The 26094-nt window shown below is 39.2% G+C and overlaps 1 protein-coding gene across 5 annotated transcripts in view; it reads right to left on the bottom strand.

Moving 5' to 3' along the window:
- ITSN1 (intersectin 1) overlaps nucleotides 1-26094 on the bottom strand; it is a 221217-nt gene that overhangs the window by 84849 nt on the left and 110274 nt on the right. For all 5 annotated transcript variants that reach the window (XR_009351206.1, XM_059164652.1, XM_059164654.1 and 2 more), the window contains exons 12-17: nucleotides 22728-22990; nucleotides 20421-20570; nucleotides 19856-19996; nucleotides 14698-14785; nucleotides 14422-14561; nucleotides 1826-1953 (exon numbers count right to left, since the gene is read on the bottom strand). Coding sequence is in view for 4 of the 5 variants with exons in the window: in XM_059164652.1 (XP_059020635.1) it covers nucleotides 1826-1953; nucleotides 14422-14561; nucleotides 14698-14785; nucleotides 19856-19996; nucleotides 20421-20570; nucleotides 22728-22990 (910 nt within the window). In the remaining variant the exon portion in view is untranslated. The remainder of the gene's footprint in view (nucleotides 1-1825; nucleotides 1954-14421; nucleotides 14562-14697; nucleotides 14786-19855; nucleotides 19997-20420; nucleotides 20571-22727; nucleotides 22991-26094) is intronic.

The following is a 26094-nucleotide window of genomic DNA, read 5'->3' as shown; positions in this document are numbered from 1 at the left end:
AATTTTGTGCAGTAAAATTTTTAACTTAAATCTTTAACGTTTTACTTGCTTTCAAAGCATCTTTTGAGAAAGAACAAAAAAGTTTTTTGGAAGGGGTCCCCTGTCTATGTTATCAATCGTAACAACAACAAAGCAAACCAGAATTTGCTTAATATTTGCTATTAATAAAAGTCATCATGTATAGTGTCTAACCATGTAATTTCTGAAATTAATTTTTAGGTACTATTTATATGACTGAAAGCAAGAAATTTGCCATTTTTTTATTTGGATATTTTGTGTGGGGATTTCTACTCCATAGAAATGTTAAAGGTCAGTGCAGCACAGAGTGAATAATCAAAGCGTTTATCCACTTTGAAGATAAGGAAAGGATGGAGTTGGGGTAATCAGCACATCCAGGAAGTGAATCCTTGAACCATACCCCAAGAGAACTATAAAACAGTGTTCTAATCTGGCTGGAGACCCTACCCGCCTGCCCACTAGTGAACTGTGCAGTCCCACTTACATGCAGGTGTTTGACGGCACGGGGCTCTGAGTGTAGTTTCTCTTATAAGTTTACCATTTTCTCTCTCTAGCTCACCTCATTGCAAGAACACAGTATGTAACACAAATACAAAATATGTGTTAATCAACCATTTATTATTATCTGCAGGCTTCCTTCCAGTCAACAGTAGGGTGTTAGCAGTTAAGTTTTGGGAGAGTCAGAAGTTACACTCAGATTTCCAACTGAGCAGGGGGGTCTGTGCCCCGAACCCCCTTGTTGTTCAAGGGACAACTGTACTACACACGCCCACATGTGCATCCCCTCTAGGTAATTTAACTGCGCTCAGCCCACAAAAATCAATGACTTGCCTCATGTTCTGTTTCTTTTTTTTTTTTTTTTTTAATATACTAGGTATTTTTTTTTTTTAAGATTTTATCTTTCTGATAGAGAGAGCATGAGCACAAGCTGGGGGTGCACAGGCAAAGTGAGAAACAAGGTCCCCACTGAGCAGGGAGCCCGATGTGGGGCTCGATGCCATGACCCTGAGACTGTGATCTGAGCCAAAGGCAGATGCTTAACCGACTAAGCCCACCCAGGCGCCCCTGTATCTTCATCCTTTTATTCTATCTTCAAAACCAATTTTTACAATTTATGGTATATCACTGAAATATTTGGTCATTTTTATTTCCTGAGTCAAAAATTAATTGACCTTTAGAAAGCAAATATCCAGTAACAAAATCAGACACACCGAAAAGTTAATAAATGAATTTCCCCGATTCAGGACAGAAAGTTACCAGTAAAAGTAACAAACCACAAACACAAATATTCAAACAAAGACAAACAAAAAAATGTGTCTGGATCCTAAGCAGAAGCAAATTTTCTCCTCTTATACTCAAGTTTAATTTGCAGCTGAAGAAAAGGAGAAAGAAGTTGGAGCGGCACACTGTGAGCCCTGCTGGAGAAAGCCTGTGTGGCGAGCACTCAGGGGCTTTGATTTCAAACCCGGCGCTTGGGACAGCCACTGTTATTAAAAGGCTGTGAACTGGAAACGTATTTTGGTCATTGGCATGCAAATGAGCATACCAAGTGTCCTAATTTCCTTGTATAATTCTATTTATCTACATAGTAGTAGCTTAGGAGAGCTCTGGAAGCTAACCAAAAACTTCAGGGGGTACTTATATATGCAAAGATTTATATACACACGTATTTGTGCTTACGTACACACACACACACACACACAACTGAAGGCTATTTCTGGTCAGTAGGTACTCGGAGAAGTCCTGCAAAGTATAATAAATACTCAAAGTTTCCTGCCAGATCCACAATCCACAAGAAAAGACTCACCTTTGGGCTTCTTCTTTTTGTTTTTCTAATTCTATGATTTTTCGCTCTTGTTCTTTCTGTTTCAAACGTTCAGCCTCTATGGACTTCTGTTTCTGGAGCTGTTGCTTATTATGGATTTCTCTTAGTTCCTATAAACAATCAGGGAACAATTCACTTAATGACACCAGGTGACAGGCATTTCCACCGTTTATCAGCATGCAGCATTTTCATAGTGGGGAAGTCTAGCCATTTAGAAGACAAACACACAGATTTGAAAAATGTTAACTTGGAAAGCTGAAATCAGTCTACATTTTGACATGACTGATCTCCAAGAGCTGTTCCAAATTATGTTTTAGTGAGTCATAAAACATTACACCATTTTCCATTACATTCTTTGGAAGGAACTTGCTAGTGACGGGTATTAGAGAAGCTACGTTGTTCAAGTCTTGGCAACAGACATGGACTTAACCAGTTTTAAGGTATGGTGATGATCATCAATAAAACCCTGAGGTACTGCTGATAACAAATCAACACCAGCCTCTGCTGGCTTGGAAAACACACACCACCTCCATCAAAACCTCCCTTTCTTATGCTAGGCGACCTTAGACCGAATGGACATCTCTCTGCTCCACAACCCTGACTGTCCCCACCACATCACACCCTTCCAGAGCATCTTCTCTTGCTAAATCCAAGTATGAAGCTGTCGACTTCCTCCAAACTAACCCATCAGACGGGCTGAAAACAAATGCGGTAACATGACTGTCACCATGTTGGATTGGACCCAACTTCCTCATTTGGTATCATTCCCCAGGAAAAATGGAGATTTCCTTAGCAAACTACTGAAACAAAATGCATTTTATGATATTAAAGTACTCAAGTCAGAAGTTTAAACACCCTAAAGTGTGAAGAATAAAGAAATGCCTGTTGAGGGGGAACCCTCGATTCCATACAGGAACCCAATGGTCACTAGCAGATTCAGTCACCAAGACTCCTCTTGCTTGTGTCAACAATAAATCAGATGAGTCAGTATCCAGTACAGCCAAGGATGCATTTCCAGTTGACTTCCTCATCTGGGTAACTAAGGCTGGTCCCCCACGCCCTGGGGTCCCTTTGGTGAGATACAAGAACTAAAGTTAAGACCACCCTGTCTTCTTCATCTTGTTCACTAGTCAAGTCCAAATGGGCAGGTTTCCTCCTGCCTTGAAAACCTCCCTTTAGGTTCATTCAGAGATGGAACAAAGGCAGAGCACTGTCTAGAGAAGATCAGTGTTGTTATAGTGTTATAATGCACTCATTCCTAGAGAAAAGCCCTAAGGGGTAGGAAAACCTTCTGCTAGCTAAACGGTTCTCAGGATAAAGATTTTTTTTAAAATTTATTTATTTGACAGAGAGAGAGAGATCACAAGTAGGCAGAGAGGTAGGCAGAAGAGAGGGAAGCAGGCTCCCCGCCGAGCAGAGAGCCCGACGTGGTGCTCAATCTCAGGACCCCGAGATCATGACCTAGCCGAAGGCAGTGGCTATCCCACTGAGCCTCCCAGGAGCCCTGTTCTCAGGATAAAGAGCGAGCACATGGATGCATATTTTATAAACCAGAAGTGAGTTTGAGAGATCCTAAAAGGAAGCAGTGAGATATAAGAAAAAGTGTCTGGAGATCAGAAAGTTAGGGGGAGATCGTACTGAGGGGGAACAGGGGAATCACTGGAGGTCAGCAGGCCCTGGAAAGGCAGGGAAGGAAGGAAGGGACTTTGGTGGGGAACCAGCAGATAAGACTGGGACTATCTAGGCAGGATGCAGCAGAAAGAAACAACTCTGTCGGGTCCACAGTGGTGGACTCTGCCCTAGGCATGTGCCCTGGGCATGTGACTTGGATTTGATATTTTAGAGACAAAAGGGAAAAAGGGGCCACTTCTGATTTTTAGAGTAATCTGTACTCTTGGCTCAGTTAATATATCTATGTGAAAAGGAAAACTGCAGAGGGGTGATATTAAATCAGTCTCTACAGGGGCGTCTGGGTGGCTCAGTGGGTTAAGCCTCTGCCTTTGGCTCAGGTCATGATCTCAGGGTCCTGGGATCGGGCTACCTGCTCAGCTGGGCGCCTGTTTCCCCTCTCTCTCTGCCTGCTGCTCTGCCTACTTGTGATCTCTCTCTGTCAAATAAATAAATAAAATCTTTAAAAAATCAATCAATCTATCTATCTACCTATCTCTACAGTCCTAAAAGAGGGACCCAAAAGGTAGGTCCTGCAGAGACAGCGATGGCCTGCCCCATCATTAGCCCAGTGGCTGAGACCTTTTAAAAGGAAGGGGAAAAAGTGACTGAAATGTTTCCTTTTCTTACTTTAAAATTTCACCTTAAAAAAAATAATAAAAATTTAAAAAATAGAATTTCACCTTTGGTTGCATAAAATTCTTTTTTTTTTTTTTTTGAAGATTTTATTTATTTATTTGACAGAGAGAGATCACAAGTAGGCAGAGAGGCAGGCAGAGAGAGGCAGGCAGAGAGGCAAGCAGACTCCCTGCTGAGCAGAGAGCCCGATGCGGGGCTCGATCCCAGGACCCTGAGATCATGACCTGAGCCGAAGGCAGCAGCTTAACCCACTGAGCCACCCAGGCACCCCGGTTGCATAAAATTCTTAAACAGGTTCAGAAAGAATAATTTACGACAACAGACAACAATCGAAAGTACTGAACTGGGAAAAAAAGAAACCTGGATTCTGATCTCAAGTCCCTGATCTTCAGCCAACAGCCGATTCAGAGTGGATGACCCCTGGGTTTTCTTTCTGCTTTAAGATCTGTTAAATTTTTCAACACTGTTGATTACATAAAAAAATTAGTCCTTATTTATTTCAGTGTCTCTTATATTCAGGGTTTTAGTCTTCTTATAGGAATAAACCAAAAAGGCATAACTAGTAAGCAAAATAACCAAGCTGAAATTAAATACAAAGGAGTAAGAAATGGCAGGGGAAGAGGAACCTTTGAGTTTGGTGTTCAGGAGTCTGATTATGTATTAAAAGAGAAAAGCTATTACTTTACCCAGGAAAAATGTATCTCTAGGCAGAGTGATATTCAAAATATTTAACAACAGCAACTGGAGTGAACCCTACCCGTGATGTACCAATGCACCTAAGAAAAGTGGTTTTCCACTTTACCAAACAATTACAATGCATATTTCCTTCCTATACAGGCCTCTACTGATTGAACATTAACTTACAGATCATTAATTACCAGATACAAAGTCAAGACAGGCAGCAGTAAAGCTAGGAATGTCTTAGGAGGCACAATAAAATAAAAAGCAATAGGAAGTGAATTTAAAGAAGCTACAGGAAGAAAATCATGTTATTAATAAGACAGTTTTTAAAACCAATTTTTAAATTTATCAAATATCCAAGAAGGAAGATATTTTGCAATTTTAAAACCGCATTTATTTTGGAGGTCAGCCTCACTAACAGGCAAGGCTGAACCCAACCCTGAACCGTTCACACGTATGTTGCAGCTTCAAGTGCCTCCCAGGAACTGGAGTAGGCAGGGGCATAAAGTCACAGATGTCAGATAAGGTAACAGAAGGCCCTGGCATCTCATGATCTAGAGGTGAAGACAGCGAAGTCTTTCTATCATTCCCTTCAACCAATTCAAGTACTGCTGCGCACAGCCCTGCACAATCGAGATGCGGCCAAGAGGCAGGCACCCCAGGTCTCTCTCTCCTGGGACTTGGGAGCTTAAGACAAAGCAGAAAATTCACGATTCTGAAACTTGACAACTTTTTTCTAAAAGTTGAACTTCTAGGAGGGCAATCTACAGAATGAAGGAAGATTTCTGAGCATGACATGGGCCTTGTGGGGTGCAGTCCCTTCATGTGGTAGACAAAGGGCTTTGTACAGCTCCGTCCTTCCCTTTCAACACTACTGTTTAAGATACTCAGATACTCAAGTGCAGTCAGTTATTTAAAAGTGCCCTTTTTTTTTTTTTTTTAAATTTGACACAGAGAGAGATCACAAGTAGGCGGAGAGAGGGTGGGGGGAAACAGCTCCCTGCCAAGCAGAGAGTCCCATTTGGGGCTTGATCCCAGGACCCTGGGATCATGACCTGAGTCGTAAGGCAGAGGCTTTAACCCACTGAGCCACCTAGGTGCCGCTAAGAGTGTGCCCTTTTAATGCCTTCAGGGAAACATTTCTAAGGTAACAAATAAATCTGTTATCATTAAGTTATCTATTTAGGAAACGACAAAACCACTGGGAGAAGCAGCCATGAAAAACCTCACGATGTGAATTTTAACACCTTTTCCTGGTGGTCAACCTCATCGAGGTAACCCTGCACGTCCTATTAAGTCTTATCACAGTTATTTCTCTATTCTAACGAAGATAAAGACAGAAAAATAAGAAATTACTGAGAACCAAGATTCATGACCTCCCTTGTGGCTCTTCCTAAAGTTAGTTTTTTCTAAAATCAATAACCCTACAACAATCACACTTAATTGGTTGGATATTCATTGAGCAATTTTGATTTTTCTTCTCTGAGTTCTATTCAAGGATATGAGATGATTTACATAGGCACAGTGCGTGGTAATTTGATATTACCTCTTAAGAGAGCATAATGCCTTTCTTAATCAAGAAAAAGTAATTAAACATGCATCAAAGAAGTTTCAGCTATGTGTTATAAATATGTAAGAAAAATAAAACTACAGAATGTGTAGTGTGTGTAAATTAAAGAGATAAGACCTTTATCACCAAGAGTTTCTTCAGCAGGGTCTATGAACAAGCTTTGCCTCTGGGAACACTATGAGACAGCATGAAAACTGGGGTATACAGCCATTTTTCCTGCAGAGAAGGCTCAGAGCTTTTACTAGATTCTGAAGAGGGTCTTTGATCTAATTCAGATTAGGAACCACAATAGGAAGATAGCTGGCATATAAGATTCCATCATGTATTAGCAAAGATAAATAAAAATAAGCTTGCTTTTTTTAAAAAAAAAACTTTCTTCCTTCAACTCGGGGGGAAAAAAATCACTCATTTCCCCTAAAGAATTAAGATATTTGTACCATAAAACATCTTTGGACATCCTATGGCATACAGCCAAAGTATTTCAAAAGCAATATGCCGGACAAATTGAATACTCCAGAAGATTCAACTCGTTCTTTGCCCTGAGAAACATGGCTTGCGTTCAAATTTCCTAATGACAGTTGTTTTATTGCTACGCAAGGGGCGCAGAATCCCTTGACTTAAAAACTCCATTAACCCTTTATTTGGACTCAGAAACACTAAAAAATAAGTGTATTATGTGAAGTGGTGTTACTGGGAATACAGAATAGTATCCAGCAGAACAATACGTATGGGATGCCTTTTCATAAACATTACTTTATATAAATGCTTGTGAAGAGACAAAAACATTAACTAGCAATAGTGACCTGGAAAGGCTAGTAGTTCATGGACATTTATTGCTCATTTGGTCATTAAATTATTTTGAAGGATTATTCTGCTTCTTGCTTTTACCTCAGGCTGTCTCTTGGAAACGTGAGACCAAATAAACACATGTTAATTACTTGAAATTCATGAGCTCAACATTTTAGATCAAAATAAAGCTGTTTAGGACACATCTCTTATGCTTATAATAATCTTCATTCTGTTAATATGAAATGGACCTACGAAACTGATTTTTGCCGGTATCAAAAATTTCAAGTGTTTGTTTTAGCTCAACCTAATACCTACAGAAGTCAAAAGCAGAAGTGCTTTTATATAAATATATATGTCACTTTATTTCTCACCCAGGGAGATTATATAGCACACAGTATCAGAATTTTTAAAAAGCTTTTTGAGTTTAAAAATATAGTTTTAAAATATCCCAAGGAAACGGTTATGAAACAGACTAAAAGCCATTAAAAAAAAAGCCAATCAACAAACCCAGTGAGGACAGGGAAAGTTGTACCAGCATGGAAAAATCTGAAAAGTAGCTATTGCAAAACATAGAAACTGTACCCAAATCAAAGTAAACTGAGGGTCCACTCATCACAAAATTATAAAATATATTTGTTCTTGATGCATTAAAATGGGCAGATTACAAAAAAATATATACTCATCAGTTAAATTCTGAGAGGAGTATATTAATGTTTAAAAACATTCTAAATCTGAAGTCATTATTCAACCAAACAGGAATTCCAGTTCCCCACGGAACGAATGGTAGTCAGTCTATTGTAAGTGCTATGTGACAGCCAGAGATGAATGCACTGGAGTGTGTGTGTGCATCTGCGTGCGTGCGAAAGGGTGAGAAGACAGGTGGACAGAAGAGGGAGAAGAGCTAGAAAATCCTGTCCTCTCTGTACGTAGAGCTAATTAAGAATCTTCACCCATGTCTCCCAAGAGGCTTTGGTATCTACCCTGCTGTTACCAAGAAAACGGACTCTGTTTTGTCCTGAAAATCTGAGTTTTCCCAAAATGTCTCAGTTTCATCTTATAAATCAATAACCCATTATTTTAAATACAGGTTATTCTAAACCATAAAATGGTCAAAGGCTCTGGCTAAACAAGAGAATTAAAAAAAATGTTTTTTCAAAAGATTGAATTCTACATTTTTCCCTTCCCCAAATGACCTTTTGTTAAGCATTTTTTTTCAAGACCTCAAAAGGAAAACCCACACCATAAAAGAAGCCAACCAACCAACCAAGCCTGTGGGTACAGCCCAGAGTCTGGTATATGTAACACCTGTTAATTCTTTTGAGGCTCGGGCACGTTCTGATTTTTTTCTTTATTCAAGGAATCTGCATAAAGTTTCCACAATCACAAGTACATTGAATGAGAGAGTTTTATTACTTTCTGTGCTGGACAAGTCTTTTCATAAGGATCATACAGGTAAAAAGAAAATTTAAGCATGAACAAAAGCAGACAGCAAAGCATGAAACAGCCAAACGTCATTCTACTAACAGAAGAAAGCAATGTTGTTTTTTTATTTGAGTTTACGCTGATTTCTCTTGCTGTCTCTGCTGTCTCTGTACCTCCTCTTTCTGGATCTTTTTCTTTCCTTCATTATTTCCCTTACTTGCATTTTTTTTTTCCTGATTCTCATTCTATTCTGCAGTTTGTTCTCCAGCTCTTTTGTCTTTTTCCCTGGTTGCTAAACATTTTGCCCTTCACTGCCTTCCTCATGAATGAGGCTGCCGTGAAAGCAAGTGTCTGAAACCAAGAATATAAAAGCCTCAGTTAAACCCAAACCCCTTATTTACTATAACTGGCATTCTCATTTTAACATCAACTCAGTTCTTAGGAACAATTTTTCAGACAGGTATCATAGGGGCAGAAGTTCTCTCTCTTAACAGTCTCTTGTGTCTAAGAAGCCTGGATTTCCCAAGTATATTTAAAAAATACAATGCGTAATTCTGAGTTGGTCTGAAATACTCAATTTTGCTAAGAAATAAAATACTGTCCATTTTTAGAATAGTATTACTGACTATAATACTGTCTCCCATTTGATGGAAATACGCACACGGAACCAAATCACGGGTGAGTGCTGTCTTTCAAAATTTCACGGCCAAGTGGCCAATCCAATGACCTATTAAAATACTTGCTATGAAGACAAGACCACAGTTTACAGTACCTTATCTAGCCTGTAGTTCGGGGCTTCCACCACACACACGATTTGTCAAAAGGACACGATTTATACTCCACAATTTATGGTAACTAATCATTGACTTTGACAAAGAAGGCTTCGCGCCCATGGGAAACTCTCTTAGACACAGAGCACTCGACTGCGTGGGGGAAACGAGCACAGAGCTGGAGATAGTTCATCTCTCTTCATCTGAGAAGGAGGTGCGTTGCCTGAGAAGGGCATGGGCACCTTCAGAAAGGAGTTTAAGGGGATGACGCAGCCCAGGAGAAGGGCCAGGCCCGGCAATATGGCCTCCTCCATTGACACTGACTGGAAGAAAGAAATGCTCTAACGTAAACGTCATTCACATTAGGACTTGTTGCCCAGCACACAGTAACTAGACGGGAATCAACACCGACTCAAGCTTTTCAACATGAAACACACCGTCTTGCCTCTCTGAGTGCAGAGTCTCTCATGTGGCACACACTTAACGCCTTGAAAACTGTAAGCCGTACAATATGTTGCCACCCTGTATCATAGTTAAGATACGAAAATATGGAATATTAGGCTGTCCGTGTCAAAGAAAACTGGTACAAGTGACTATTAACATTGCCAAGGGCAAGGAGAAGTCAAGTGCTTCTATTTGAAAAGTCCCTGTTGGTAACATTATTTGACACTTGCTAGAACCACAATTTCATACCTATAGGTAAGGCACCGTATGTAAGAAAAATAATGACAGGAATATCTCTATGTGCCTAAGGCACACAGCTTCTTCAAAAAATATTAAGAGTTTTTGATTTTCATGTAAAATTAAGTAAAAGGAGAAGTTCATAGAAAATGTTTAAATTGATGTTTCTAGAAAATGAATGCGAGAACTAGTGATTTCTTAGTATGAGAAAATATTTGTTGCATACAGAGTACATTTTAAAAGCAGAATAAGTATGATAAACAAATAGGATCCACTAAAGTAAAAGTTTAAGTATTATTTTTCATTAGCAATAATTACAAACAAAATCCATTATTCATGATTAAATCCCTGGTCAAATATTTCATCTGATCATCAGAAAGCTGAAATTTACTGTTCATATAAAAGGCAGGAGAAATACAAAGGATGCTAATCAGGGGATTTCTAGCACAAAAGAGTCAATATCTCAGTGCGCTACCGTATCTGACCCCCTGCCCTCCCCACTGCTGCCACCCCCCCCCCCAGCACTTTCCTATGACCTTAAAAAAGCAGAGTCTATTTGCTACACTGGGATTCCTCTGCTTCTCTTTTCAAGTAATTCTTGGTTTGGGATGATAAATTAGAAAATGAAAGACAGTTGCATCTTGGGATTATTTATCAAATACATAAATATCACATCTATTAGGTAACTGTCTATAAAAATACACGGAAAAATAGCTTTGTCTGAAAGGAAAGAAGGAGCCCTCGATTTCTATGAGATCAGGAAGAGGACTCTAGAGACCTTTTGTTTCGTATATCTGAATCTAGAGCTATTTAAAATCATAACTGTAATTGTAAACACGCTGTATGTTTTCAGTATGTTGCTACCTAGATGAAACATACACTGGCTAACCTGACTGCAAAAGTAATCTTTTTCCCCCTTGAATTAATGACTTCAGCATCTCCATCATTGGTTACCTGGTCTTGGGTGAGGAACCAGGAATGTAATTCTACCTCAAGTGAAGAGAAAGCAGAGACTCCTAAAAGAAGAATGAATCTGAACTTGGTAGAAAAGACTGAATCAGTTATGTTTTAAAGGGGGGGCGGGGGATAAAACATACCTACTCTGTAAACTCTTCTGTGTTTAAGAAACTAAATACAGGGCTCTTGGGTGGCTCAGTTGCCTAACTGACTGCCTCTGGCTCAGGTCGTGATCCTGGAGTCATGAGATCGAATCCCACATTAGGGAATAAATAAAATCTTTAAAAAAAAAAAAAAAGAAGGAAAGAAAAGAAAAGAGGGTCACCTGGGTGGCTCAGTGGGTTAAAGCCTCTGCCTTCAGCTCAGGTCATAATCTCGGGGTCCTGGGATCGAGCCCCACATCAGACTCTCTGCTCAGGAGGGAGCCTGCTTCCCTTCCTCTCTCTCTGCCTGCCTCTCTGCCTACTTGTCATCTCTGTCAAATAAATTAATAAAATCTTTAAAAAAAAAAAAAAACAAGAAGAAACTAAATACATTTAAGATATCCTGATCATGGTCTTATACCTCAGAATCTGGGCAAAACAAGAGTGCTTATGTGACCTTCTAAGTTAGGGATTGCACACGACTTCAAGTTTGCATCAAAAGAAGCGAGTAACTTATTGAAAGCAGTTGTCTACCAGAGAAATATGGAAATTGATTTTTTTTCACTGGAATCCTCATTTGGGGAGTCAGTCACTGAATATAGGTTTAACGCTCCGCTCAACTAAGTTTATATTCTGCATGCCATAAGGCACTCTCCAGTGTCTCCATACCAAGCCGCTAACGACTGAATAAAACTTTCTCTAGGAGAACAAGCTATGTGACTATAAAATAAAACTGTTAAGTCCTACATTTTCTTCTCTACTCTCCAGCTGGTTTCCTTCTGGGAGGGGAGGTTTCGGAGGTAGCAAGTCCACACCATCAGATAAGATGCGTGAGATGACTGGATGATCGCCAAAGTTTCACTCCCAGCAAGGCAGAAGTAATTTTTGCATCATTAGCGTGAATGCTGTGAAGACACTGCTAGACCCGAGAGGCACTGAGGAAACCCCAGGGGTTGGAATGCTGGCTTTCCTGGTCTGTCTCATCGTACAATGATGATAGCTACTAATGAACACGTGCTCTAAAGTCAGGGGGAAAATGATTCCTATTTTCCAACATCATCTAACATCATCCAACATCATTTTCCAACATCCTTTTCCAACAAGGAAAAGGAGACTCAGGAGACTGTATCTAAAATCAGCCTCTAGGGTTATCTCAATCACATTATAAATCTTTTGATGCTTCAATTTAACTGTTTCTGTTTTGGTTTCACCAGACAGGAGAGGAATACTAAAAAAAGTAATTGTAAGGCAATAAAATGTATTTGTTAAGGCCTCCAAATGAGTTGTTAAATAAAATAATAAAGCTACACTGGCTCATCCTTTTTCACACTCTACATTAAATTTGAAGTGAATAATGGAGAACAAAACAAAATAAAAATGGAAGACAGCACTGCTCTTATTTCAGAATGAGTATATTTGGGGAAAGGAATAGAGTAGAAGGAAAGGCTGGGGCCAGCCTTTGTGTCAGCAGCTCTAAGTCAAGACAACATCGGTCAATGACACACAGCAAGAGGGACTGAAGCCACCTCAGCAGGTGTTCTCTTCGGCAAAGGCAATGGTGTTCCAATAGGCCAAAACACACCATAAACAGGCTAGGCATTTAGGGGGAAAAAAAAAATTACCCACTGCAGCATCATCCTCTAATACATGAACTTTGCTTTGGGAGTCATTTTGCAAGAAAAAGGAATCTTAAGAATAAGGCAGAAATCTGGACTACTGCCTAGGTTCAGAAGAGACCCAAATGTTTAACCGTTTGTGTTCCAAGAGACTATTAAAAAGCACTGTGATCATATTCTTTTTGCCTGCAATAGTGACAAGTCACAGTGAGAATTCATGTGGGCATTTTTACTGTGTTTATTCTCAAGACAGAGAAGCTCTACTTTCCATACTTACTTATCTCATACCATCATATATGTGTAAGTGTGGAACGTACATATACCCTCCCCCCCACACACACACAGATTCTGTGTAAGAATGAAAGCAAAGATAAACACTAAGAAGTTGGGTCAAATAATATGTCCCCTAAGAGCACTTCCCTGGCATTGTACAATGGAGAAAAATTTCATTACCTTTTACTCTGGGGGGGGCAGGAGAAGCAAAAATTGAATTTCAATTCAAAGGCCAACTAAATATCACAAATACGCTTTCTAATTTTTTCCTATTTTTAATAATAAAATAGTTTTCCTTTTTCCAGTGCCAAACGCAAAATTACCCAGAGTTAAGTATAAAATATTTTGAGATGGAAAACAAAACTGAGTGTTTGAAAAACAGTGGGAACTTCATTTCTTTTAAGAACAGATTGATAATGGGGCGGCTGGGTGGCTCAATGGGTTAAGCCTCTGCCTTCGGCTCAGGTCATGATCTCAGGGTCCTGGGATGGAGCCCCGCATTGGGCTCTCTGCTCAGCAGGGAGCCTGCCTCCCCCCTCTCTGCCTACTTGTGATCTCTCTCAAATAAAAATAAATAAACTCTGGGGGGGAAAAAAAAAAAAAGAACATGGTTGATTAAAAACTCCAGTATCTACTTAAATCTATATTATATGTACTCATTGTTGGTAGGACAGTTAAGTGCTTGCATTCTGGTTTTGTTATAAGATAAGAGTTAATGGTTGTAAGATGATAAAGTTGCAAATTAAATCAAATCCAAAGAAGGCTGTCACAACCACTTCCACGTTCCTAAAAGCTCTGGCATTTTCCGGAATTTTACCATGTAAATGTGACAAAACCACATACCACTTTTGCCACAGAGACAAAAGCAATTATTCCATTCAACAGTAACACTTTAAAATGAAAGGTTACGAAATACAGATTTACCTTCAAGGACAATCTTGAAGGTAAGAAGTGGCAGAAAAATTCTTAGTTTAAAAAAAAAAAAAAGAGAGAGAGAAAACCATCCCTTTTTAGCAGTCTTCAAGAATGCTAAAGACTCTTTTGGAGCCTTGCTTTTGGACTTGAACTTGATGGAGTTGTCAACAGACGAGGGGATGGAGACGTAGAAAAACATAATCCCGGTTAAAGACAGATGTCGTGTGGGGGCTACTCAGCTTTCATTTACAGATGCCAAATTCATCTCTATATGTTTAGGAGAAAGTGCATTTTGGATTGCATAACACTCATCTTTAAGTATGCAGGTTTGCCGGAAGGCTGACAAAGCAGCATCATAAATTTTTCTCTCTGGAATCGAGTACCAACTCATCACCTTGCCAGTTAGAAAAATTAAAGGGTAGAACATATATGTAGGGACACAGAGAACAGTTACCTTCAGCTGATTATTGAAAATATCAATTTCCTGTAGTTTTGATCTTGTTTCTTTCTCAACTTCATCCAGTTGGTCTCGTAGCTGCTGGCGAGCAAGTTCTTTTACTTCTAACGCCCTTTTGAGTGTCAGAAGTGAATCTCCTATTTTGGAAGAACATTGCAAGATAAGAAAAGCAAATTGGCAATGAGGAAAATGGTTTTTAATGTTCTCATTTCACCGAAGGAGCATCACACCAGTAGAAAAGGAGAAGACTGACTTTAAAAAGCAAAGACCTACTGTGCAAACTGTTTTGCTGAACTTGCTTGAGTTGGTCATTGAGTATCTGTTTTTCTGGAATAAGTCTTCCGAGCATTTGCTGAGCCTCCTAGGAGAGAAGGAGGAAAGCAAAAATGAACTGACAGGGAAAACTACGTGGACATTCCACCTCCAGGCAGACAGGACCGTTTTCTCATCCCTCAAAGACTCTTCTAAATCTCATCCCAAATCCTACGTTAGAAACTGCCTTTAATCACCAGTCAGGGCAGTTCTTGCTTTTTTGCCAAGCAATTAACTATGTGCCAAATGCTTTTCACTGAAATAAAGTTAAGACAGTTAGAGCTCTCTTGAGATTTCTTAAATTTTTATTGACTTACTGCCTATTTAGAAGCTTTCAAAAATGTACTTTAAGTACAACTCAGCAGAGAAAACTGAAAGTATTGATCTCTTCCTTGCACTGGTATCCAATGTAAATGCAGTGACTGTTTGTGAACTGACAGAGTAGTCTGAATAGGAACTACTCTACTCTGAATATTGATACTTAGTAGGGCTGAATTAAGGTTCACCCATACAGCTGAAGACGGAAATAGAAAGAAGAGCTTTCTCATGGTAGAAGCTTGGCTGCCATATGTTTTCCACCATTGAGGATGGACCTAGAATTTTAAACAGGTACATAAAAGTCCTGAACCAACCATTTTTTACCTGATATAAGAAAAAAGTTAACCCACACTGTGAAAGGCTATTTGAAGTTTTCATGGATGACCTGTCAAGCACTGTATCTGCTTAAGTTCAGCTGAGATTATCCCATATAGTTCCTACACATTTCGGTAAAATAACATGCCTTTCCAGCACAGAAGAAAGAATACTTGACTTTCATTTTTACCTTGATGAAGAAAAAACAAAGTCTCACGAAAGAGGGACCCATGATGAGCACTGGGCATCGTAAGTAAAGAATCACTATATTCTACAGCTGAAACTTCCTAAATGTTGTACATTACTAAATGGAATTTAAATAAAAACTTAAAAAAAAAATCTCTATGCACTGGTTTTTGGTTTGAGAAAATAAAAATGCCTTAATTGAAAATTTCCATCAGAGACCAAGAAGCAGTCTTTTTTGGAACAACCATCCTTAGCTACAGACTGGCTCGTAAGCAATAAATCTTTGTGTACCACAATTCTGAGTAGGAGAGAGAGATAGCTCAACAGAGAGGATCTGGAAGCATCTTCTCTTATGAATAATCCACACTCGTTTCCCCCAATCTGGACAAAACAGAATACCCAATTCACACTGTTTCCCCCAAAAGGCCCAGCCAGCTGAGCTTCTCCTATTCTCCCCTCATTCATTCACATACTTAGGAAAGATCTCTCACCCAATCCCAAAGTTTCTTTCCTATACCAAGACAATGACACATCAAGATAAAACCTTGCTCAGACCACTGAGACTATTTAACTTATATAAACATCACTTTAAAATGTCAACCCAAGTTTCTAAAAGACGTCACAGACCAACAGGAAGGGCTACCTGACTCATCCACGAGTAACAGTAAGGAAGGGAACCAGTATCTCATAGCCCATGATATACCTGGCCTTCTTCAAACCATGTATTATTTTTCACTTCACTACTTTTTCAGGAACCCTAATTTGTATTTTATTGTCAATAAGGGAACATACAACTGTCAATCATACATAATAAAAAAAAATATGTTTGGTCACAGGGCATTCAATGGGATAATAAATAAATACATGGCCTTCATTCCTAAATTTTCCAAGAGAATATTTTATGAAATCTCTCATAATTAATGAAAGACATATAAAAAAAATTATCATATAGAACAATATCCTTTTAAAATCTACACGCACTTTTTAGTATGTTTGAACAATTTCTAGCAGTGAACATCTGATACTATTTATAGCATAAGTCATTATCTTAATATCTCAAATTGATTAGGACTTCAAAGTACAGGAAGCAATAACTGACAGAACTCGAAGGAAAAAGGAAAAATTTATAATGATAGGGTCTTCAATATCCTCTGGCAGCAGCTGGAAGAGGTCACAAAATCAGTAAGGACATAGAAAATACAAAAAACACCACGAATCAATTTGCTCTGATTGACGTTTATGAGGCACTCTGCCCAACTACAACAGAGTACAATTGCACATAAAATATTCTTTACAAGTGCACATAAAATATTCACCAACACAATCATATGCTAAGCCATAAAATACATCTCAGTAAACTTAAAAAGATTAAAAAGAATTGAAATCAGAGTATGCTCACAGCTTATCACATAATAAATCAGAAATCAGCAAGATATCTGGAAAACAAACAAAATATTTGGAAACTAGCATAATTCTAGATAATCCATCAAAGAAGAAATGACCAAGAAAATGATTTTGAACTGAATGGATATGAAAACACATTAAAAAGTTGGGTAATATGGCTATGACAATGCTTAGAAGGAAATATATACCTTAATAAAATGTTTGTATCAGAAATGTAAAAAGGTCCAATTCAATAATCTAAGCTTCCTTTTAATGAAGCTAGGAAAAAGCAAATTAAACCCAAAATAAGTAGATGGAAGGAAATAATAAAGAGTATGAATGAAACAGAAAACAGATATACCATAGAGAAAAATCAATACAACCAAAAGCTTATTTAAAAAATAAAATCAATGAGATCAATAAACTTCTAGGTAGATTGATGGAGAATAGGAGGAGGGGAAAGAGGAGGAAAAGTTGAAGGGTGAAAGAAGATACAATTCCCATGATCAGGACTAAAAGAAGTGACATCACTACAGACACTACAGACTTGCAAAGAATTAACAGAATATTGTAAACAACTCTATACAAATAAATTTGACAATTTAGATGAAAAGAAAAAATTCACTGGAAGATACAAATCATCAGACTCAAAAAGAAAATCTGAACACCCCTGTATCTATTAACTACATTTTGCTATTAAAATCCTACCACAAAAAAAAAACCTTCAGGCCCAGATGGCTTCACTGATGAATGAAAATTTAAAGGAAAAACACCATTTCAACACAAACATTTTTAGAAAATGGAGGAGGAAGGAATACTCTCCAACTATTTTCTTGTTTATTACCCTGATACCAAAACAGGATAAGGACATTACAAGAAAACTATAAACCAGTATCTTTCAAGAATTTAAATTAAAAGATATTTAATAATAGCATACTGAATCAAGTAATTATTTTTTTAAATAGTAATACACCACGACCAAGTTTGGCTTATCTCAGGAATGGAAGGTTGGCTTAACATTCAAATTTCAATCAACGGAAATCACCATATGAACAAAACAAAGAGAAAAAACAGGTAAATATCTCAGTAGATGCAGAAAAAGAAAATAATGACCCAATTCAACACCCATTCATGGTTTAAAAAACCTTCAGCAAAAAAGGAACAGGTGGAAAATCCCTAACTGGATAAAGGGCATCTAAAAAAAAATCTACAGCTCACATCATACTTAATGGTCAGAAATTGACTGGTTCCCCCTTAAAACCAAGCCTCTTACCACTTCTATTCACAGGGTACTGAAGCACTCACACACTGCTAGGGAGAGTGTAAAATGGTACGATCACACTGGAAACAGTCCGACAGTTCCCTATAGTGTTAACCATATATTTATATGACACATTAATGGCACTCCTAAAATTAAACCAAGAGAAAGAAAATGTATTTCCACATCAAGACTTGTAATTAAATACTCACTGTAGTCTTATACACAAAAGTCCCCAACTGGAAAGAACCTAAATGTCAATCAACAGGTGAACGGCTGAATAGGGAAAATACTATGCCGTGATAAAAAGGAACAAACTACTGATTTGCTCAGAAATATGGATGAATCTCCACAACATCAGGCTGAGAAAAATCACAAACTTCAAAAATGCTCAGCCACATGCAGGAACGTACCTACATGAATCTGACGGAAGCCAGGTGATAATATGCCGACATGGTGGTCACCACTGGATATATAATAAAATGAAAGTAGAACTGCGTATGGCATTCCATTACATTCCCCACTATTGACCATCTGTCCGTCCCTGGTACTGCCCCTAGACTACTGAACTGCACCTCCTTATACTGTCACGATCCCAATAAAGCCAGTTGCATGAGCGAAACATAGGTCCTACATAATCCATCCCGCCAGCTGCAACCACAGTGGTCTCCTTGCTATGACCACATCCTGAGCACAGGGTACGAGGTCACAACGCTCACGCTACTGTCTCCCCGCCCTCAGCTTGCTGTGCCAGACAGCCGCACCACTTAGCTCTTTCTCTTTCAAGTCTTTGCTCAGATGGGACCCTCACGGAGAAGCCTGTCCTCACCACCTAATACAAAAAATACTGTGCTGGATGGGGCACCTGGAGGGCTCAGTCTGCTGAGCATCCAAAATTCATGGTTTCAGCTCAAGTCATGATCTCAGGGTCATGAGATCGAGCCCCAAGTCAGCCCCACTAAGTGGGGAGTCTGCTTGAGATGAGATTCTTTCCCTCTGTTCCCACCCCTGAATGAATGAATGAATGAATGAGTGAAGACATAAATAAATCCTAAAAAAATACTGTCTAAAATACTACCTAAAAATACTTACCTAAAAAAATAAAGTAAAAAATACTGCCCTCAGGCTGTATTGTCTGGCTTAGTCAGTGCAGTGTGCAACTCTTGTTCTTAGGGTTATGAGTTCAAGGCCTATGTTGGGTGTCAAGATTACTTAAAAATAAAATCTTAAAAAAAAAAAAAAAAAACCTACTACCCTCCTCCTTCCCAGGGCTCTTTTCCTATTCACTCTCTGGAGCACTTTTCATACGCTAATAGAGAACACACTTGACTTCTTTTGGTACTGTCTGTCTGCCCTGCAAATAGAAGGTAAGCTCCACAAAGGTGAGGTCCTCGACTCTCCTGTTCACTGCCGGACCTTCAGTGCCTCCAGGACTGGCACACAGTGCCTCCGGCTGGCACACAGCAGGGCTCAGCAAACACTGTGTTGAGTTTCTTTCCTCAACAACCTACTTTTTAGACTCCTGTCTACCTCCGTCTTCGCTTCCCAGCACCTAGTACACGGCAGATGCTGGATGCTTGCAGGAATGAATGAGTGAAACCAGAGAGGAAAGGCAGGGCTTGTAAACCCTAAAAGCATTTAATGGGTGTGTTTTCTCACCTGTAATTGTTGCTGCAGGTGTGTGATTTCAGCAATTCTCAACTCTCTGGATTTGTTTGTACTCTCAATTTCTTGCCTTTGCGTGGTCAGTCGACACCGGATGTCTTGAAGTTTTCCTTCTAGTTGATGCTTTTTATCATTCTTTTAACAAATGAAAAATAGTAATTATTCTTACCACTTTTAACGGTTCAGGGTTAACAGATGACCCTTGAACAACACAAGGCTGAACTACATGGGTCCACTTCAACTTGGATTTTTTTCAATAAGTAACAGTACAGTCCTGTAAATGTATGTTTGCTTCTTTATGAATGTATTAACATTTTCTTACCTCTAACTTATTTATTGTAAGAATACAGTATATGATACGTGTAACATACGAAGTACGTGTCAATTAACTGCTTATGTTATCAGTAAGGCTTCTGGTCCACAGTAGGCTACTAGCAGCTAGGTTTTAGGGGATTCAAAAATTATACAAACTGTTCTGACTGCATGGAATCTGTGCCCATAAGCCCCGTGTCATTCACGGCTCAACTGTATTCCCAAAACATAATCAAACTTGACTCACTAGAGCTTCTAATTCAAATTCCAGAGTCTTTTTCTTGGCTTTCAGTACAACTATGTCCTCTTGCTCTTTGTTCCTTTGATTGAGTAGTTCTTGTCTTCGATTCCGTTCCCATTCAAGCTGTCGTTGCCTTTCAAGTTCTCGCTTTGCAGCCTGTGACATGTACCAACAGACAACTTAGTAGTTTTTTAGTCCTGACATGATACAATGTCTCTTAATAAATGTAACATCCAGGAAGTCTTTTCATTTAGGGATAAAATGTTACACATTGTAAAAACTTCTATTAAAAAAGAGCAAAACCAAATTTACACAAATACAGTATTCCTTCTCTAGCAAAAGGAGAATATTTAGAAAAGCTATTATAGTTAGATAAGGACAGGCAGGATTCACGCCATCATTGGAATTCGATTATTATGCCTTTAAGAATGTCTGAAGTAATAAAAAACTGTTCTTCCTAATCACTGACTCATAAAGAGAAGAAAAATGTCTTTAGTCTAGTAAAGTCACACTAAAACCCCTAGAATAAAAAACAAAAACAAAAAATAACCCCCAAAACAAAAACTTACTTTTATCAAATGAGAAATTACTCATCTCAAGTTTTAAATTTTATTAATCCCCTATCCCCATAAGCGTCCATTTTCTTTTTACCATTGAAGCTTCCATAATTTCTGCGGCAATGACCACTCTCTTTAAAGCGGACTCTGATGGCCGCTAGGTAAACATGTCCAGAGCACCTGGTACTCTTTTCTTCTTTTTTATTAAAGGTTTTTTTTTTTTTTTTTTTAAAGAGACAGTGAGCAAGAGCATGGGGAGGAGCAGAGGACAGAAGAGAAGAGCAGACTCCCAGCCTCAGGGCTCAACCTTAGGACTCTGAGATCATTACCTGAGCCTAGGACAGATGCTTAACTGACTGAGCCACCCAGGTGCCCCCACCTGTCACTGTCACTGTTCATTGTTACTGCTTCTTCTTCTTTTTAAAGATTTTATTTATTTATTTGACACAGAGATCTCAAGCAGGCAGAGAGGCAGGCAGAGAGAGAGGGGGAAGCAGGCTCCCCACTGAGGAATTGAGTCCAATTCCAGGCTCAATCCCAGGACCCTGAGATCATGACCTAAGCGGAAGGCAGAGGCTTTAACCCACTGAGCCACCCAGGCGCCCCATTGTTACTGCTTCTTATCTACCTGTCCTCCTTTGGGCCTGAGGACACTAAAGTACTTTTCTACAACTACTCTGGGAACTATCGATGCCTGGCACATGGTAAACGACCATTAAGTAATTCTGAATAAATACACTGAAGTGTCTTAAAAATACAAAACAAAGCAAAACACTGAGAAAGGAAAAGTGGTCTACTTCTGGGCTGTCCATTCTGGAAATTAAAATGGTATTAGTATCTGTGTGTGTCTCCTTGAATAAGGCTTACTGCTCTAAGTTATCTGAAGCAACAACAGGAGATGAAACCAAAGTATTGTGTTTTCATAAAGAAAAATCTCTCATATGTAAGACAGATTTCATTCACGCAAAAGAATCATGACAGTGCTTCTGTAGCAATATTCTAAAACTGGAAATTCAGAGGAAAGATTGGTTTAGTCCCTATCCAGGTATGGCCCCAAATTTATGAGGTCTTCCATCAAATATACTGAAGATTTCCTACACATATATTTTTAAAGTGGGAAAAAAGGGGCACAGAATAATTAGTATGATCCCATTACAGGGGTTAAAAAAAAAATTGCACCAAACCCCCAATGATTTCCACCATATAACCTTTAATATTTCTACATACACATATAAATGTAGAGAAAGAAAGTCTGAGAAATTCTTAATCAACACCAGCAATTATGAGACTGGATTATCCAAAGCTTGACGGTGAATGTTCTCAGCAACATCATTCGTATCAGTCAACAAAGCCGAAAACAAGTCGAACAGCCATCAGCTGATGAATGGATAAATATAATGCCGTCCATCTACGTGATGGAATATTATTCGGTCTTAAGAAAGAATAACCTACCGACTCCTGCTACAGCTTGGGACCCGAAAACATGCGCAGTGGAAACCAGACACAAAAGTCACACAGTGTGTGATTCCATGTCTGCGAAATGTCCATCAGGAGCAAACCCACAGAGACAGGAAGGAAATTCGGGGCTGCCGGGGGCCAGGAGGAGAGGGGGATGGGGAGTAACTGCCATATGGGAAAGAAATTTCTTTTTGGGATAAGGCAAATGCTCTGGATGGTATTAATTGATTACGTGACTGACTAAGGAAGAAGGGAAGCAAGAACACATACGCTCATTGTAGTCTCCGCGGCGGCTCACCTCTCGTCTCTCGATTTCTTTCCTCCTCTCCTCCTCTCTCTGACGCTCTAGTTCCCGCTGCTTCTCCAGCTGCTTCTCCAGCTCCAGCTGCCGCTTGCGCTCCTGCTCCTGACGCTCCCGCTCTTTGCGCTCCTGCTCCGCGCGCTCCAGCTGCGCCAGGCGCTCCTGCTCCTTGCGCTGCTGCTCCAAGAGCGCCTGTCTCCGCTTCTCCAGCTCCAGATTGCCACGTTCGAAATTCTCACGCTTCTTATCTTCGAAGGTTACTTGCAAACGAGAAACACGAAAACGTCCAGAAGTCACGATTTAAAACATACTGTTTTCAAAGGAAAATTCAGGCGCATCCGAGAGGTGTAGTGTGCAAAGGCCAACCAGAGCCCCCTGAACCTTCCGCCCTGCCTGTGCCTCCCAGAGGAGCCCTACAACAAGCTTTTTTTTTTTTTTTTTGACACCAGGAAACTTTTAGAACAAATAATTCAGTAAAACTGCAGGATACAGAAACTGGTTGCATTTCTAGACATTCATAACGAACTACTGGAAGGAGAAATTAAGAAACCAATCCCACTTACAGTGGTGTCACAAAGAATACCTAGGAATAAATTTACAGAAGATAGGGAAAGACCTGCATAATGGAAACTGTAAGATGCTGATGAAAGAAACTGAAGACATGATTAAACGGAAAAGTTTTCCATAGTCAGAACGGGACTGGAAGAATTAATATTGTTAAAATGTCCTCACTAACCAAAGCAAGCTATAAATTCAGTGCAGTTCCTATCAGTCCAATGGCACTTTTCACAGAACTAAAATAATTCTAAAATTTATATGGAACCGCAAATTGCCAAAGCAGTCTTGAGAGAAAGAAGAACGAACCTAGAGCTACCACACTCCCTGATTTCAAACTACACTGCAAAGCTATAGTAATCAAAACAGTAGTATTGGCATAAAAGCAAATACAGATCAATGGATCCGAACAGACAGCCCAGAAACAAACCCATGCTTAAATGGTCAATTCATTTACAGCAAACAAAGCAAGAATGAATATACAATGTGGAAAGAAAAGTCTTTTTCAATAAAGGGTGCTGACATCTACCACATGCCAAAGGATGACACTTTCTTCTCACACCAGACACAAAAATGAGCTCAAAACAGATTATAGATGTGAACGTTAGACCTAAACCATAAAACTCCTGGGAAGGAAACATAGGCATTGAACTCACTGACAATGTTCATGGAACACTGCTTTTTGGAATGGACTCCAAAGGCAGTAACAGTGAAAGTAAAAACAAACACATAGGGTTATATCAAACTATAAAGCTTGTGCACAGCAAAGGAAACCATCAACAAAATGAAAAGGCAACCTTTTGAACAGGAGAAGAAATCTGCAAATCACGTATCTGCAAGCAGGCTAATATCCAAAATAAATTTTTAAAAATTTTTTAAATTTTAAAATTTTTAAATTAAACTAAATTGGCCACTGTAATTGGCTTAATTAAGCCAATTAATTGGCTTAATTGGCTTAATTAAGCCAATTAAAAGGCTTAATTGGCTTAATTAAGCCAATTAAAATTAAATTTTAATTTTAAAATTTTAAAATTTTTTAAAATTTAAAACCTCATATTAAGTCAATAAAAAACAATCTGATTTAAAAATAGGCAGAGGTTGGGGTGCCCGGCTGGCTCAGAGAATCACGCCATTCTAAGTCTACGGGTCATGAGTTCGAGCCCCACATGGAATGAGAGATTACTTAAATAAATTGTAAAAACAAACAAATAAGTGGGTGAGGATCTAAAAAGACAGTTCTGTAAAGAGGCCACATAGATGGCCAAGAGGCACGCGAAAAGATGCTCTTACTCATCATCAGTCAAATGCAAATCAAAACCACAATTAGATGTCATTTCACACCTACTGGAATGACTATCACCAAAAAGATTAAGAAATAACAAGGGATGGAGCAACTGTGGAGGAAAGGGTACCCTCCCACAGTTAGGAATGTGAATTGGTGTAGCCCCCACAGAAGAGCAGTGTAGAAGCCCCTCAAAAAACTAAACAAACAAACAAAAACTGCCATCAGATCCACCTACCACCTATTCTACTTCTGGATATTTACCTGAAGAAAATAAACCCATTAATTTGAAAAGTTAACCAATATAGCACTGTTCACAGCAGCCAAGAGATGGAATCAACCTAAGTGTGACTCGATGGCTGACTGGATAAAGCAGAAGTGGTACATACGTACATGGCTTATTACTCAGCCATCAGATAGGACATCTTGGCCATTTGCGACAATACGGATGGACCTTGAGGGTATTACACTAAGGGAAGTTTAAGTCTAACAGACAAAGACATATACCCCATGATTTCACTTATGTATGGAATCTAAAAAACAAAACTCAGATACAGAAATGAGTTTGCGTGCGGGCGGAGAGGGTGACGGCGGTCAACTGTATGGTGACGCTAGACTTAACTGTAATGATCACTTTATAGTGTGTGCAATATTGAATTATATTGTACACCTGAAACTACCACTATATACCAATTTTAGCTCAGTTTTAAAAAATCCTGAATTCTTTGCTAACATACTCTCTCCTCCCCCACTTAGAATCTTTCTAAAACAGCCACTCCACATCACCACCAACCTCCTTCCCTCCCTGTTACTCTACGCTTTCCCTTCGCCATCACCTTGATTGAGCAACTGACCCCCCTCCCCCTCCCTCCCCTCTCCTCTTAGTCAGTAACTGTGCTGATGTGTCTACTATTTTAACAAATAAGATGATTTCTGAAAGGAGAGGTAGGAGGGTGAGTATCCCGTGTTTCATAATGAAGATCTAACTGCGTCCTCATCAGTATGGGGGTCACATTCAGTAAATTTTTTCTAAACCAGGAAACTGAATAGTTTCCTTCTTTGAGAACACCAATTATGAATTTTAGCCTTACTTCCCAGCCAATCATTTTTTTCTCTGATCCTAGCTAGCATACTGTTTATAACCATTTTATTTTCCTTCTAAAGGAGGGAAAAAAAGTCCCGGGGCCCCTGGGTGACACAGTCCATTGAGCATCTGATTCTTGATTTCGCCTCAGGTCATGATCTCAGGGTTATGGGGTCAAGACCTGTCTCGGGCTCCACGCTCAGCACGAGTCTCCTTGAGACTGTCTCTCTCTGCACCACTCACTGCACCCCCCAGCTCACGCATGCACCCCCACATGCAAGCACGTTCTCTCACTCTCAAAATAAGTAAATAAATAAATAAAATATTAAAAAAAAAATCCCAACCTCCATGTCCCTTATGTTTTCAGCAGTGTCTATTCAATTTCATGTTTCTCTCACATGCTCCTCCTTGGAACCAACCCAGACAAGAGAAGCTCTAATCGC

The sequence above is a fragment of the Mustela lutreola genome, chromosome 2 (genome assembly GCF_030435805.1).
Source record: "Mustela lutreola isolate mMusLut2 chromosome 2, mMusLut2.pri, whole genome shotgun sequence".
NCBI lineage: Eukaryota > Metazoa > Chordata > Mammalia > Carnivora > Mustelidae > Mustela > Mustela lutreola.
Note: the sequence above shows the minus strand (reverse complement) of the source record. Positions and strands in the feature narration are given on the sequence as shown.